The following is a 17678-nucleotide window of genomic DNA, read 5'->3' on the forward strand; positions in this document are numbered from 1 at the left end:
GCAGGGCTAGGACTCGCGCTAAGTGGCTGGAGAAGAGTCCTTGCGTGAAAGGACTCTTCCCATGAATGTTTAAGGGTGGCCGAGAGTTTTCAGAGGGAGGCTCGAGAGAGGGCTGAGCTAGGTCGTCTAGGCTATGGGTCAGGGTGGTCCAGAGAGGGGCAGGAAGGTTGGGATTCGAGGGTGGCTCGAGCAAAGAGTCCTAGCCGAAGTAGGAAACTCATAGCACCTTGGAGAGCATTCATGCGCGCTGCTGTCTCCTGATTCAGGGGGTCGCTGCAGGGGTTCAGGGGTCTGGGCTGGGCTAGACTTGGTTGGGTCTGGGCGTGCTCCAGGGTCTGTTAGGGTCAGGTTGGTTCGGCGGTGGCTTGGGTAGAAGAGTCCTAAGCTAACTAGAAGTTTTCCTTTGGTCTGTTCATTATCTTTGCACAACTGAATCAATTTTTCACAAATTTCTTTGGCAGTCTTACACATTTTGATTTTGTTGTATATTCTTGTCAAGAGTTTTGTACAAAATGTTCTTAGGCACATTATCAAGATTGGTTTTCTTGTCATCATTCGTCTATTTACTACTTGGTTTTTCTAACATTTGAGAAGCATCTTCAATTATGGCTATTGATGTATTGACTTTCAATATCTTCATTGGTCCATTTGTGATAACGAACCACATATCATCATCCCGCGCAAATAAAGAGCTTACATTCTTATCTTTTAGTCGTCAAAGTTTTCCTTGGAGAACATCAGGATTTTCCTAAATTAAGTCATTTGAAATGAAATGTTCAGAGTCGAGAATAAGTCTCGCTCTGATACCGTTTGATAGGATCGGTTGAGTGTCCAGAAGGAAGGTTGAATGAACACTCGTAACAAATTGCTTCTTTCACTTTAATTCAGTCTTGCTAGAAACTGTACTTGGTATTCTCATTATCAATGTCAGTTGGCTAACAAAAATATGTGCGGAAAGAAACCAAATCGACAGATTAGAACAATTCAAATAACGGCTTGGTTATGTAAACTGAATGGTAAACTAAAAGTAAAATGTACGCAAATTTGTTTATGGATGTTTGAAGAACTCAAGCTCCTACGTCACATTTTGATCTTTTTGAAAAGGCTCACACTAGAAGGTTTTAATTTTTATAAGCAATTTGCAAAAAAACCAATTCAGTTCTGACTTAAAACACTATCAAAACTGAAACTCCTAGTACACCTCAACTGAATGAATCACATTATACAAACGGTTGTCAAACACAATATCCTAGCACTTAATGATCCTCAATGATCAGGTACAATTCTTTGCAAAGTGTGCTCGACTGACCGAGTTTAGCATAATTGTGTAGAAGCTGTAATGCTTTCATAAGTTGAATTTCTTCTATATTTATAATGAATTTAACGGTCTCAAGTTTCAAAAATGATCTATTCCAGATAAATGTGTTTGTTAACTTGTCTTTTGTCCAATTCAACATTATCTGACAATCATATATTTGGTGGTTCACTTGGATTTCTGCTTGCGTCAGTTTAATCTTAATTTAGTCCAATTTGGTTAATTCAATTTAGTTTGTGGACTTGAATACTTCAATTCGGTTAGTTGATTCATTTTGGCATAGTTCAAGTTTGTCTTAAGATTTGTTTAACACCAAAATCTTAATTGATCCAACAAAAATGTTAAAAATTCAATTTAAATTAAGATAAAAAATGTCAAAACCCCAACTGGTTGCAACATGCAACAAATGATGAGCGCTAGCAAGTTGCAACAAGCAATAATAGAGGTGCTCAACTACAGAGACAGATTCGTCCAAGCGGTGGGGAATTTCTTTTCCTACTTTTAAAATTATTAGATTTTGTGGATTTCACATATTGCAATTAGAGATTCACTCAATTTTTTAATTATTCAATTATCTTTATTTTGTCACGTCATATGGAAAAAATTTCTCTTAGTGAACATGGAAAAAACTCGAAAAAATGAGCATCAACATCTGACGAAAATAGTGGTTGAGTTAAAATTTTCTTTACCATAAAGATAAATTACATTTCAGGGACAAAGTCGAAACCGTTTCAGTAATGATCAAAATCAAATCTCGATTTCATAATATGTAAAACCCATTTTTTGTAAGTGATGTTAATTTGTAACGACAAACTGTGGTTTGTGAAAACACTGTTTTCTATAAACAAATTTGTTCTCTCGACTTTTAAGAATTCAATGAACGTCTCTTTATCGGCATACACTTAAACACAAATAATACTCCAACAAATTGATTATGCAACTAAACATTATGACTTGGGTTGTGCAGATACATATACATTTTCATGCTTGAATTTTAAATTCATTCTTCGACCTACTCACTTGAAATATGAGTTGAAATCCGCTTATAAATTTAAATCTTTTCATCTAACAAATCCTAAAGATTTGTACTATCCACTTCCCATTAACCAATATTTAATACCCACTAATGGTAATTACAATGCCAATATGGAAATTACTAGACATAATTAGTGCATGAATCTTTGAAGATGATGGACAAACTATGGATTAAACCATGTGACCAATTTTGGTCCTGACCAATCAAGTGGAGCTCAAACATAAACATTGGTTCAAAGCGTAAATCTACCCTTGATTTGCATACAATTTCTTCTCTGACGTTACTCGCTATAATTTCTATTTAATCAACAAACATTCTTGACCTATTTCCACGACATGGCAACTCATCTATCGGTGTAGATTAGAAATAAATGACAAATCCCATGTATTTAATCAACTAATATTCTTGACCTATTTTGACGACATGGCTACTCATCTATCGGTGTAGATTAGAAAGAAATAACAAATCCCATGTATGATTTGTTTCCTTGCATTTTTTATCTCGTTCAAAAGGCAGAACCATCAAGACGGCAATTGATTTCTGGTAACTACGTCGACTACATAATGGATGATGATGATGATGATGATGATGATAGTTACAACATGAATGGTAAGACTGGGAAGACAACAATGTGATGATGTAAGAACATGAAGGCCATATAAGAAATAGGCTTAAAAAATTGTATCAAAATTTCACAAAAAAACATGAAGATATGACTCAACTATGGCTTCCTCTTTCTAGTTTCCAGGACAACCATTTGGAGATGATCTCCCCAGAACATCTCTAAATTAAATTAAGGAGGAATATCAGTGTCATTTTTCTAGAATACAACATTCAATCAAATTTTATTTAACAGATAATGCATGAGCATATATGGGAAATTTTTGAGCTGGAAAAACTCCATCAAACAGTAAACAATATCAAAAGAGCATCAAGCTGGGAAGCCTCTTTTGTTTCTATACATTCATCACAAATTTTATACCTGAATGCTACCTGGCACTCCAAACTCAGATGCGTTTAAGGAATTTGTTTCGACATATCATGCAATAATTCACGAATCATGATCAAGAAACATATTGAGATCACACAAAGGAAAAGGCACAACAAGGTTTAAACCATGATCAGAATGAAACAACCGAACTCAAATGGGTTGAAGATTGCAAATGTGACAGAGCAGTATCAGATTCTTCAGTATCATTAAAATCAGGTGCTGATGTCCCACTGATGGGCTTCCTGCAAAATAAAGCATTGGAAGATTAGTAGAATAGTTTACTATTATTAGATATATGTATGTATGTGTGTATATATAGAGTGAGTTTTAATTAAACTAGGGAATTATGATAGTTACTAAACATATATCTAGTGGTCACCACGAACAAAGTCATGGAACATGGAATCTTCAACTAGACTAATTTACTGATATAAATTACATAAATCATCTCCTTAAGCTTCAACACATATTTGTTAAAACTGCTAGGTGGATGAGTACTTCGGAGTATAGGCATGTGAGTCACTAATTATTATGAACTGAGGCACACTAAAGCATATGATACACTATAATATATATATATATATATATATATAGATAGATAGATATAGAAAGTACCTCGCATTTTTCTTAATAAACAATTGAACAACAATAAAAACAGATATGATTAGAAAACAATAGGTGTAGGTGCGCCTGGGTCTGCTTTGAGCCAAGTTGCGGCATGTGAATTTTTTTAATGGCCATGCTTCAACCAAAGCCCTCTTACTATGTTTCTTTAGGTACATGAATATATGGAACTGAATAAAAGAAAACATGGCATTATAGTCCGGTTTAGATAATTACTCGATTCAAGAATCTAATCATGCAAAAGAACCTAACTTTACCGTGGAGTAAACTAAAACTAATGATCTTACACTTACTCAGAATGCAGCAATTTCGCTCAAATCATCCATTGATTCATAAACTCAGAAGGCAGCAATTTCATTCAAAACATCCATTGACTCACAAACCAGACAGGAGCACAAATTAAAAGATGTAGACTATTCCAGAAACCTCTATCAGAAAAATTTTAACCACAACTTCTGTCATAAGAAACCTAAACACAGTCAATGGACCAGAAACATGGTATACCTTTTAGATATAAATGTTTCTTCAGATAATGCCTTTTCCAGTCTCTCTTCAAATGGTGTTGCATGCCAACTAACCTTTTGATCCTACTCAGATTAACAGTCAACGGTTTCAGCATATGCAACAAAAAGCATAAACCTATTTAGTAAAACGAGGGGAAAAAGGAAATAAAAGCAGAAAACAAAAGGTGAATATGATGGTAGAACTAGCCTCTTTGTATTTGTTAGTTGAATTTGGAATCCCATTCCCATCCCACCATTTAGGTGAAATATGAGAATTTTCATCATCATTCCAATGGGCAGCCACCATACCAAGAATAGGTCTATCGCCGGAAACTTTACGACAAATAACATTTTCACCTGATGATGAACCAGATAGTTTCTTGTTGTCATCTTGCTTGGATGAGGGTTGTTTGGACCAAGAACCCAAGCCTGCGTCATCCTTCATCTCTTTTTGAACTGCAATGTCCTTCAATGTGATGTCTAACATTGAAACTGACATCGGGGTTGCTTCATTATTTAGGTTATGAGATCCAATCAGGTCATTGGAATCTGAATTATATTCCTCCCACTGGTGGAGACTATCAACTGGTTTTGGTACAGGGTACACAAATTGAGACCTGACCCTGGAAGTTTTTCCATGAGCCAAATTATCCAAATATCGAGGGAATACAGTGCCAGGTGTTAGCATTTCATCCGTTAGTTTCAGTGGTGTTGGATTGACTGATGGCTTGGACAAACTAAAATGTCCTGCTGACCCTGATCCTTTTGAGTGTTGACTAGCACTTTCAGATGTAGATCCTTTTGAAGAATATGGAGACCTATCATAGTCACAATCAAAACGAACAGATTTGTTTTGGAACTGTGCACTTGGAGCTAAGGCCCCTGGTGAAACCGATGAAGCTTCAGAACCGTTATGCTTTTCATCTTTGGGTGTAAGAACATTCTGAAGATCACTGCTGGTAGATTGCCTTCTGGTAAGCCCATCAGTCAAGCAGCTGCAGAAAACAAATAAAGTAGTGTGTAATTTGTAGACTTTTGGCAGTGTCAAATCTAAAAATGATAGAAATAAAGAACCATATCTATCATGGTTAGCGGAATGAGATCTGAAGTACATAAGTAAGAGGATGAAGCTTGAACTATATTTCACCAGGAATTCCTCTCAGTAAAAATTTGGAATGAGAAGAAAGTCGCTAGTAGTGGTGTCCCATCACAAATGCAAAATATTTTATTTCAAACATCAGCTTCTCAATGGTTTTCGAAGCTACCTGCAGAAGTTGAAAGATGTACCTGGTGGGAGTATCCTCCACAGAACCTGCTATCCCTTCTTCACAAATTTTGACAGGTTGTGGAGAGTCAAGAGGTTGCTTCCCTAGATTCAATTTCTCAATGGAAGCACTGGGAAGCCATGAATTGAAATTCAAAGGCTTTTGTTCTCCATTTTGAGAAGATATATCCACCCATCTCTCTGAGGCTTTTCGGATTTCATTGGGAGTTTCAGCTAAAGTTCCACAAGCCTTGAGGAACTTGGCCTGCAATAAAACATCATGGAGCCTTAGCATTTGTAAATATATGACATTAGACCATTTGACTCAATTTCAAGAATAAACAAGGATAATAGATCTGGTTAGCATTTTTTGCACATATTCATATGCATAGACCACTGTGAATTTTCATTAAAATCACAATCTCAAACAAGTGGACATAAGGCACCACCAAAAAGTGATGAAAATCAGTTTTAATCACCCAACCAATGAACGAATTCACATAACTTTGTAGAATTAAATAAACTGTGAGTCTTTTGACGATGTGGATTGGAGCAAATGCTCACAAAAGATTAACAAGAAAAACCAAGCATACACAAGATCCCTTTGTTGTACACTGAGAAGACATACTTATTGATTAATCGAATCAGATTTGTTAACAAGCTAAACAAAATTCAAAGTTCACAAGAAACCGTCAAGATTTTCAAGAATCAAACAGACAGACCTGTTCCTTGAGCTCCCTGAAATAAACTTCCTCATTTTGTGAATTCTGACCTCCCTCTTCCTTTCCAAGTGAATAGTCTTCTACATTCAAATTAGAAATAGCATATCACTAAATCCATTCACCAAACCCACTTGATCTTCACTAACCGCTTCCCCCAAACAAAAACCCATACAATCACTAAAAATTTCGAAAACGAATTACCATCAGAAACCAAAAGGGATGAAAGAGAAGTCTTATTTCGAGACACCACAGGCTCCTGTTTCCAAACAGAACAACAACATTTTGCACTTGTTCGTCAAAATCAAACAGAAAAAACCCTAAAATTCATAAGAACTCAATTAAATTTAAAAAAAAAACAAATCATGGGATTTCTAGATCTTACAGGTGGAGCTACGAATTGAGGTTGAGAATCTTTAACACCAAAACATCCAAAAAAACAGCCCATCGTGGCGACCACTGCTCTTCGCAGAAACCGAACTGCTGCTACAGCTCCAATTTCACCTTCGCGCCACTGCTTCTCAGTAGGGAACCAAGACCATACCATTTACGAGTGAATCAATGTCCGAATTCAATGTGAATAATTGATTTCGAATATTAAATGAATTTGGAGAGAGGTGGGGCGTCACTGCGTTGATGGCTCCATTGGGTTTTGAAATTCGAACGGATGAGTTTTGCACATTAGAAAGAGGGAAAATATTATTTCAAAGTATTTTATTCAAAGGGCTTACGAATTCTTGACACGTGTCAAGAAAGCAAATTCATTTTTCGAGCGAAACTTGAACCAGAACCAGGCCGATTCAAGATTCTAAAACCAATGGCTTCGAAAAAGTATCATTTATTTTTTCAGGGGCATCTTTGTTCTCGGGTTTGGCTTGTGAAAATTTTTCGAGTGGATTGGATGTACAAATTTTCTATATGATAATATCGACGAGTTCGATATGTGATCGAATTGGATTTGTTGGACTCAAATTGCGCCAAAAGCCATCTACTGTCGAAGCCAAAGCCCATGTGCTACCAAAATCTATCGGCTGCTAAAGCGTCATAGAAAGCCAAAGCCCATTAAAGATTGAGTTAGTTTGAGAAGCTGGTCCTTATGTTGACACACGATTGAGGAAGTTGAGACATGTGTCCACGATGGATGAATGTGGAAGATGAGTTAAACTGCTTCGAGTAATTAACAAAAAAAAACATAAGATTATCATAAAAGGGCACGACTCATCAATCAACAAGTTAAACAAAAATCATTTGCATAATTTCTTCAATTTTAATTCAGCTTAGTTTGTTAATTTCCAATTTTCATCTAGTACTGTTCCTCCAGTTTTAGCTTATATTCCTTCAATTTTTTTCAATTCTAGTTATAAAAATGTTCATGAGTTTTCTTTCAATTATCTGATTCAGTTTCATAATTTTGGGTGGTTTACCGAGGAAATTATAAGTAACGGTCGAATCGAGATCCACATCGTCTGATCGTAGAAGTCGTATTTCACATATTTGACAGGATTTCGTGCTTGTCACACCCGTAAAATTTTGTGATAAGCAAATTGGCACGTCTCGTGGGTCATCACCACTATTTCGATGCATTGTCAAATCACACTAACTTGGAAGATGATATCCAAAATCCAGATGATGATCATATAAAAAAGTAAATAAGAATGAATAGTTATATGTTTTTAAGAATTTACTGAGTGATGTGGATAGCTTGGGAGGAAAAAAAGAGAAAATGATACATTGTTTAATCATTGGAAAAAAAAGAAAGAATTGCAACAGACACAAAGATGCAGGAAGATGAATATGAACAAAATGTATTGGGTTAAAAAAAATATTTGAGGTAAAAGACTCGTATTTAAAGTGAGAAATGAAGAATTCTCTCAAAAAATCCATGAAAAAGTGTTGGGTTCCTAGAGAAAAGATTTTTGAGGTGAATGATAGGTACAAAGAAAGTTCAAACAGAGAGAATTATTTTTATGAGAGAAGGAATGCAATTTATGACAAAGGGAATTCAGTATGTGGCAGAAGATCCTTATTTACAAGCCCAAAGAACCAAGAATATCATCAAGGATCATCAACCTAAAACCAAGGAGCCAAGAATATTTTGGGAGATCAAAGCTTAGAAAGTCGAGGATTATAGGTTGTGGTGGAGGATTCTCAGCCTTAAATTTAAGAAACCAACAATACCTTTAAGGCGTCATCCTTTAAAGGTCAAGGAAATCAACTTAGTTCGAATATTGAAATTCAGCATGGAAAATCTTCACGATATAGGTTGAGAGTTCAGAAGCTTCTTCAAGTCAGTACTCAAGAGATTAACAATACTTGTAACGCCCAGAAATCAGTCCACGTAAACCACATGTATGAAAATTATTTAAATTGCTTATTTATTTTATTAATGATTAAATGATATATTTTATATGATTAAATGTTTAAATTGCATGATTTCATGAAATTAAAGATTTTGTCCGGATATTCGATATTAGGCCAGAGAAAGGAGACCGTGGACGACCAAGATGAAAATATTTTTTCGTTAAATGTTTTTATGGCTCGATAATATGATTAAATAGGATTAAAATTTTCTAAAAATGCTGGAGTCCCAATTATTTCACGAGTCGAGCCTTATTTTATCCGAGAAGCCGGTTTTATTCAAACGTAGATCTTTTATGGATCTGAAAGTTATTATTTTTTGTAAAAGATTTTTGTAAACTTTTATTTTATAATTAATTGGGCCTTAATGGGCCTAATTTACCTGGGATTGATGGGCCTAATTATTCCCAAACTTAAAACCTTAAAACTTTAACTTCTAACACACAATTTTCGGAAAATCATAAAGCATAAACTAGGGTTCTAAGACTCCTAGAGCTGCTGGAACACACACCACAGACACTCAAATTTTCGAAATTCACAAGGCAAAGTCGCTTTCCGTTCGCTCTTCCTCGTAACTCGCACCAACTGATTGAATATTCGAGCGTTCTAAATGCAAAGACACACTTCTAAACCTACTTTTTGCACCATTAAATCCATAGTATGTGTGTTTTACGTTTTGAAGCATGAAAATTATATTGATCAAACTATATATTTGACGATTTGATGAATATTTTTCAAAATTTTTACGTTTTTACGCTTGCTTGAGACGCTTTATGATTCCTAAGGACACGTTGCCAATATGAGACGTTTATGAGTCATAAAAAGAGTCATTCCACGGATAAACGTAGGCTGGAAACGTGCAACGCTAAGGGAAAGTCGAACATAGGTTTCTAGGTTATTCTATGGGATTTTGGGACAAGGTGGTTCGGCCATGAGGGAAGTGCACTAGGGGCCGTTTAGGGCTGGGTCGGGGTTCTGTGTAGGCTACAACCAAGCGTGCTAGAGGGTTCCTTGGTGGCTAGACGCAGGGAGAGAAGAGTGAGGCCAGCCGCATGCCTTAAGAAGATAAGGGGCGGGCACAGCTGGAGGATGGAAGGAGAGGGGCAGGGTTCGGTTCAGGCTAGGCTAGGACAGCCCAGGAGAGTGGATCAGGGATGGCTAGGCATTGGGAGGCTGTTGTTCGAATAAGGGCAAGAACCGAGAGCTAGGAAAGAGAAGGGACGTGCGCGGCTTGGGAAAAAAGGATGGGAGATTCACGCACAGGGCTTAGGGCTGGTCAGGGTCGGTCTAGGCTAGTTGGGGATGGTCCTGGAGCGTGATCTGGATCGCTGGACGTGGTCTAGCTCGAAGATGGCTCAAGGGTGGTTCAATGTTTAGGATGCACTAGGGGTTCAAAGGTGAGAATGGTTCGAATAGGGGATAGGGAAAGATATGAGGCTCGAACCATTGTTCACGGGAGCTGATTCGTAGTTCACGGGGATATTTTAGGGATGAAAATTTTATGTTTAAAATTTGGGAAGAAAATATTAAGTTTTGAATTTATTCGGATTTGTAACGCTTCACAGTTTATCTATTAAGTCATTAAATCGAAAGGCTCGGATTTATGTGTAAAAAAATTATTAAAAGTCAAAAATAAGATTATATGATGCTATGGGATAGACTCGAATCAATAAAAGTAAGAAAAAGTCAAAATCGAGAAGCTTGGAGTCTAGGGGTAAAATGGTCATTTTACGTCACAGGTATTTCGAAAGGTCTGGCAGTGTCCCGGAAAATCATAATACATGTTAAATGTTATTTGAAAATATTTATGATAAAAATGTGATACTTTTTATGATATACGCAAAGGCTGTACAAATGTTTTTTTTTTCCTGAAAAATGCTATTTTATGACTTTTGGAAGAAAACGATATTTTTATAAATAAAGGGCAAAGAAAAGAATATTTTGAAGGATGTGAATTGACTGTGACACAGAGGATATAATGGGGATATGATGAGGAAAAATGCCTCAGAGGGAGCCCGTTTACGGGAGAATGCTCCAGATAGAGCACAACGATCGTATTTTCATATTTGGCCACGGCCCAGTGACGAGAATTGCTGACGCCCCGCCCCCAGTTACTTGGTGTATTTAGACTGATCAGTCGACCAGAGGATGAATGATAAAGGATAAATAATAGTCACTTTCAAGGATCAAACTTCACCCAAAATGATATATGATGAAGAAACGATTTATGATGTTATATGCTAAAATGATTTCTAAAAATGATATATGCTTACGATCTTTTTCGCCAGCTTATTTATTAAAATATTTATTTTAAAGCTTCATCTGCCTGTATATGTTTTAATTGCTATGTATAGTTAGAACGTGCTGAGTCAGTAGACTCACTAGGTTTGAATGGTCGCAAGTGAGGATGATTTTGAGGGATGCAATGATGCTTGAGTAAATCGGGTCCGGCAGTATACTCCCAAGAGAGAAATACCTATTTTCCGCATTAGTTTAGTATTTAAAGTTTAAGAAAATTTTGAGGATTATTTTATGGAAATTTTATAGTTGATTTTGAAGTTTAAATTGTTGGATTATTTTAAGTCCACTTACGTTTTATGGTTAACGATTTACGGATTTATATGCATTTAAGATTTTTAAATATTAGTTTATTTATGTTGGATGGTTTCGAAGTTTAGAAAAAAATGTTATTAAAATAATAGTAGTATTTAATATATTTTAAAGTTAAAAGTAAGGGACATTTCAATACTCCTACTCAAATGATCAATTCAAAGAACATGAAATTCATACTTCCTCTTAATTCAACGAAAAAAGAAGAGTGTTAGGTCAATAACTCTCGAAAAGGTGGAATGTTTAAAGCACAAAATTAGATCATTGCGAATATATTAGAGAACTTAAGAATGTGGAGAATTAATAGAGAATGCATAAAAATGGAGGGAAAAAAAATGTTGTGTTGCTTAAGTAAAGTGGGCTTACAAGCCACTTGTATATAAGTCATTCAGTTGCCAAATAAATACTTTTAGCTGAGAGGTGAAACAAAGTGAGGAAATAAGCTAGAGATTCATTCTCCCCAAGAATTAAGTAATATCTCAAATGTTGTTTCGTATATTCTTGGTGTTAATTGATGATTTATATATCAATTTCTACATAGCCTAGATAACAATACTTCTCATGTAGATTATGTAGTTAACTTGAATATTTGTTTATGATAATCTAGTTTTGCATGAGACCTGTTGCTATATGTTATGTTCATTATTTGGTCTTATATTATCTTTACAATGTGAGTTGTTGCAATTTGGGTCGATCCCAATTCATAGCAGGTTTATTAGAGTTAGTTCGACGATGCACTCAATGTGTTTGATAAAATGATTGTTAAAGTTTTCTTTTGTTTTCTTGCGTTCCCATTAATTTCATCTTGACAATAATGGAATAGTTCAGAGAAAGAAGAATTTTGGGTGGTCGACGGAAGAAAGTGAAGTTTTTGAACAACTTGAGAACCAAAATCGTTTTACTATACATCAAAATATGACAATCAATGTTTTTTTCGTGTTTCACTAAAATCAACAGTGATCAAGTGGCTCACACATTCTTTTGGATCAAAATAGGCTACTATGATGGTGTGGCATTGGTTAAAACTGAGATATCCAAAATGTGGTTCTTTGTTATGATGTCAACAAGTATACACATGCTTATGAAGTAGTGAAAAAGTAGATGAAATGAAGTTTGAGATTGTTATATGTTGTCTTGCCATTGAAGAGGTTAAAGATAACTTCATACAAAAATCCGAAAGGTACTTGTTCTTCTACAAATTCCAACTCATGAAGTCAAAAAACTAGAGTTGAACGGTTGGTGAAGAAATGTGAATATTGCTATATGGTAACTAAAATATGTTTTATGATAGATTTGACATGTACGAGTGTTAGAGTAGATGCCTGCAAGCCAACGGTTGGCTAGAAAATTTATTGACTCAAGTGTAATAAACAATCTTTATTTTAATATAATTTAATCTTTTATGATTTCATTTTGCTTTATCTGTATGCACATGCAATCAGCATAGATAAAATCCTTGATTATACTTTAATACAAATGAATCGTAATTCGATCTTGAAACTCATTTGTAAACACTGTATATTATAAATTCGTTCTTAGTCGATTCGATGGATTTAATCAGAAAATGGTTTCTGACATTCTCATGATCAAATGTTAGTACATAGAATGTGGGCAAATTAGTGTAAGCCTGAATAAAGAAAATTGTCATGAATCACAAAGAGTTGTGAACCCACGGTTAGCTGTATCTCTGAACCATTGAGGGTCGCACAAGTACTGATTTACTTGTTCTCGTTGAGATAATAAATTCAATGAGTTGAATTTATAATAAATAAGTCTGATATGATCAATCGATAAGCTTATAAATAAAGTTTACAAAAACTTATAGAAATTTTGAGAGCAAGACTGCTAAAACAGTCAAAGGGAGTGCACTTGCCTTATTTAGACATTGGTGATTTCGAAATTAAAGTGTGTGTCATAATAACGAACAATTTTAAATTATCACATCGATGATATTTGATCGCCGATCGGGATTATGATGAGATTAATGTAATGGGAGCATAGATCATTGGCTTGTAAGAGTATAAGCACATCATGCTAATTTGTTAAAGTTCAAATGGACTTTAATAATTAAATTATATTTTAATTGAGTTAAAATATAACACATTAAGTTTTTATAAAATATGGTATTGATTTATGTTATATGGAAATATTCATGATACCATAATTTTAAAAACTTGTACACAAAGTAAAATAATATTAATGCACGATATTCTCAAAAATATATGCATTAAAATTTGAGATTGTTTTTGAAATGGCATGCAATTAGAATCTATAATTAACTTAATAAATATTATTAAGTTAATTAAGTAATATCTCAAATGTTGTTTCGTATATTCTTGGCATTAATTGATCATTTATATATCAATTTCTACATAGCCTAGATAACAATACTTCTATGTAGATTATGTAGTTAACTTGAATATTTGTTTATGATAATCTAGTTTTGCATGAGACCTGTTGCTATATGTTATGTTCATTATTTGGTCTTATATTATCTTTACAATGTGAGTTGTTGCAATTTGGGTCAATCCCAATTCATAGCAGGTTTATTAGAGTTAGTTCGACGATGCACTCAATGTGTTTGATAAAATGACTGTTAAAGTTTTCTTTTGTTTTCTTGCATTCCCATTAATTTCATCTTGACAATAATAGAACAGTTCAGAGAAAGAAGAATTTTGGGTGGTCGGCGGAAGAAAGTGAAGTTTTTGAACAACTTGAGAACCAAAATCATTTTACTATACATCAAAATATGACAATCAATGTTTTTTTTTCGTGTTTCACTAAAATCAACACTGATCAAGTGACTCACATATTCTTTTGGATCAAAATAGGCTACTATGATGGTGTGGCATTGGTTAAACTGAGATATCCAAAAATATGGTTCTTTGGTATGATGTCAACAAGTAACACATGTTTCTGAAGTAGTGAAAAAGTAGATGAAATGAAGTGTGAGATTGTTATATGTTGTCTTGCCATTGAAGAGGTTAAAGATAACTTCATACAAAAATCCAAAAGGTTCTTGTTCTTGTTCTTTTACAAATTCCAACTCATGAAGTCAAAAAACTAGAGTTGAACGGTTGGTGAAGAAATGTGAATATATAATGCTATATGGTAACTAAAATGTGATTTATGATAGACTTGACATGTATGACTGTTAGAGTAGATGTCCTGCAAGCCAACGGTTGGCTAGAGAATTTATTGACTCAATTGTAATAAACAATATTTATTTTAATATAATTTCATTTTTTATGGTTTCATTTTGCTTTATCTGTATACACATACAATCAGCATAGATAAAGTCATTGATTATACTTTAATTCAAATGAATCGTAATTCGATCTTGAAACTCATTTGTAAACACTGTATATTCTAAATTTGTTCCTAGTCGATTCAGCCGCCTAAAAGTAAGGATAAAGGCCGCTTGAGGTTGAGACTAGCATATGTGATGTTGTGTACCATGTTTCATGGTAAGGGCATGTAGATGTCCAATCATACAGATGGGTAATCATATGATGATTGTACCGAACAGCCATCTCTCAAACTTTCAAAGTGGTTATCATTTATCGAGAGGAAAAGTTCGTGGTTGTGATTGTACATGATTAGTCCTTACTACCCGGAACAACACTGAGGCTCTACATACTAGGATTGTGCTTTGACTCGTTTGCCGACTCCGCGAGGGTCACAAGGTGGCGAGGTCGGGTGCAATTGCGACATGTGCAGGAGCCGGTGCATTGTAGTTGGGAATTCATCGCTCACCTACGGGCGTGGATATCCTATGTGATCTATCGAAATAATAGTGCATGAAATCTCTGGCCAGAGTGTGAGATGTACATTAGGGAAATAGTTCTCTAGTTGTGCATGCAATGACACTAGGAAATATTTCATGATTGTATCACACAGTTATCGAATTTAATATGCAACCCTCGATGAACCAATGGTTGCAGATTCGATCGGGATATATGAGATTAAGGGACTGTACTGTACGTTAATCATAACCGATTGGTTCTTGCAGGCACTATCAGTGATACCTAGGGAATCATGGGGCGATATTACTAGACGCTTTTACCATGATTCGATGGATTTAATCAGAAAATGGTTTCTGACATTCTCATGATCAAATGTTGGTACATGGAATGTGGGCAAATTAGGGTAAGCCTGATTAAAAGAAATTGTCCTGAATCACAATGTGAACTCACGGTTAGCTGTATCCCTGAATCATTGTGGGTCGCACAAGTACTGATTTACTTGTTCCCATTGAGATAATAAATTCAATGAGTTGAATTTATAATAAATAAGTTTGCTAGGATCAATCGATAAGCTTATAAATAAAGTTTATAAAAGCTTATAGAAATTTTGAGAGCATGACTGCTAAAACAGTTGCAGGGAGTGCACCTGCCTTATTTAGACATTGATGATCTCGAAATTAAAGTGTGCGTCATAATAACGAACAAGTTGAAATTATCACATCAATGATATTTGATCGCCGATCGGGATTATGATGAGATTAATGTAATGTGAGCATAGATCATGGGCTTGTAAGAGTATAAGCACATCATGCTAATTTGTTAAAGTTCAAATGGATTTTAATAATTAAATTATATTTTAATTGAGTTAAAATATAACACATTAAGTTTTTATAAAATATGGTATTGATTTATGTAATATGGAAATATTCATGATACCATAATTTTAAAAACTTGTGCACAAAGAAAAATAATATTAATGCACGATATTCTCAAAAATATATGCATTAAAATTTGAGATTGTTTTTGACATGGCATGCAATTAAAATCTATAATTAAATTAATTAATATTCATGGGTGATTTTTTATGAATTTATGCTTCTGAGGTGGACCTCAGTAAAATCCTCTGTTGTTTAATTTCTTTGGTATATCTTTTATAAATCCTTTTATGTTTTGTAAAAGTTCCAAATATGAATCTTATATTCGTTTTATTCTGGGATTTAAATTCTTCCTTTTCTTAGCTCAATAAGAGTTGAAGATGGTATATAGGCTGGAAACCAATAACCTCCATGTGTGCGAAAGCCACTAAGGAAAAGTTTGGTGTAACAACGCCACGTATCATATTCCTCATCTTGATCCCAAGCCCCAGATGGTATCAGAGCCATGGAAATAGTCTGGATAATAATTTAGCACTTTTTATTCAAATGAATATTTTCGGTTTTAAAGAAACTGTTCAAAACAGTTTGAATGAAGAATATGATTTACCTGATAATTTAGATTTATTGAATAAATGGACTATTCCTAAGATAGAATCTAAAATGATCTATAAGTTAGGAACCTTTGAAAAAATTGGTTTTAAACAAGTGGTTAAAACTACAGAATCATCGGTACCACTTCATAATAATGAAATGGTTATTAGATTGTTAAACAATAAAGATATTTTGCCTTATAGGAAAAATTACAGATTCATGCATATAGGTTTAATTCAAATAGCTTTTAGACCTTTAACATTAGAAGGACTACCAGAAAGCTTCATAGCAGCTTTAAGAGATGGTAGAAATTTGAATTGGAAACAATCCCTTATGGGAATAATTCAATCTAGTATGGCTCATGGTCCAGTATATTTTGATGTTTATCCGAATTTATCTTTATCTTTGTCTGATATTAATATATTAGATTCTTTAACATTAAATGTTAAAACTCATGGTTATAATTATACTCCTGGCACAGAAGTCATATGTATCTGTTATCGTATTTATTATAAGCCATTATTTACACTGAATCCTATGTGTAAAAGAATAGATAAAAAATTAAATGAAACTATTCTTATAGAAACTAATTTTAATAGATCTAATATTACAACCCGTAGATCTATAAAATGGGAAGAAATTGAATTTCCAGAAAACTGGATAATTGAACAAACTGTTCCTAGAAATCCTATAATAAATAGGGATTTACAACAAGTTATTCAGAATAATGAAGGATCTGTTCAAATACAGTTTATTAATGAACAAAGAATATTATTGCCATCTTCTATCTATACTAGATCAAGATCTAGTCATTCTTTTATTTCGCCTTTAGATTATTTGGTGGATATTCCTCAAACTTCTAGAGCTTCTATTTCTCAGATAAGAGAAGATGTTGAGTCTCCTGTACAAGATACAGTAGATGAATTAATTATTAATCAGAATAATATTGTGCATAAAAGTAACTTTCAAAAAGTTAGAGAAACTGATACAGTTTCAGAAATGAATTTTAGTATTTAATCGATAGTAAAACTAAAATTGATTTTACT

General features: G+C 34.3%; 1 protein-coding gene across 2 annotated transcripts; it reads right to left on the minus strand.

The window, feature by feature from the left end:
- Nucleotides 1–3262: 3262 nt before the first annotated feature.
- On the minus strand, nucleotides 3263–7147 carry LOC142523268 (protein JASON-like). 2 transcript variants are annotated; one of them, XM_075627003.1, is made up of 7 exons: nucleotides 6838–7147; nucleotides 6657–6711; nucleotides 6456–6532; nucleotides 5757–5998; nucleotides 4678–5464; nucleotides 4471–4553; nucleotides 3263–3584 (listed from the first exon to the last, which is right to left on the minus strand). In XM_075627003.1, the coding sequence occupies exons 1-7, from the start codon at nucleotides 6997–6999 to the stop codon at nucleotides 3473–3475; spliced, it is 1518 nt and encodes a 505-aa protein (XP_075483118.1). In that variant the 5' UTR covers nucleotides 7000–7147; the 3' UTR covers nucleotides 3263–3472. The 2 variants fall into 2 exon arrangements, with proteins under 2 accessions (XP_075483118.1, XP_075483117.1); XM_075627002.1 differs by having other exon boundaries at nucleotides 6456–6535.
- Between the last annotated feature and the right edge of the window lie 10531 nt (nucleotides 7148–17678).

Source organism: Primulina tabacum, chromosome 13 (assembly GCF_025594145.1).
Source record: "Primulina tabacum isolate GXHZ01 chromosome 13, ASM2559414v2, whole genome shotgun sequence".
In the NCBI taxonomy this organism is placed as follows: domain Eukaryota; kingdom Viridiplantae; phylum Streptophyta; class Magnoliopsida; order Lamiales; family Gesneriaceae; genus Primulina; species Primulina tabacum.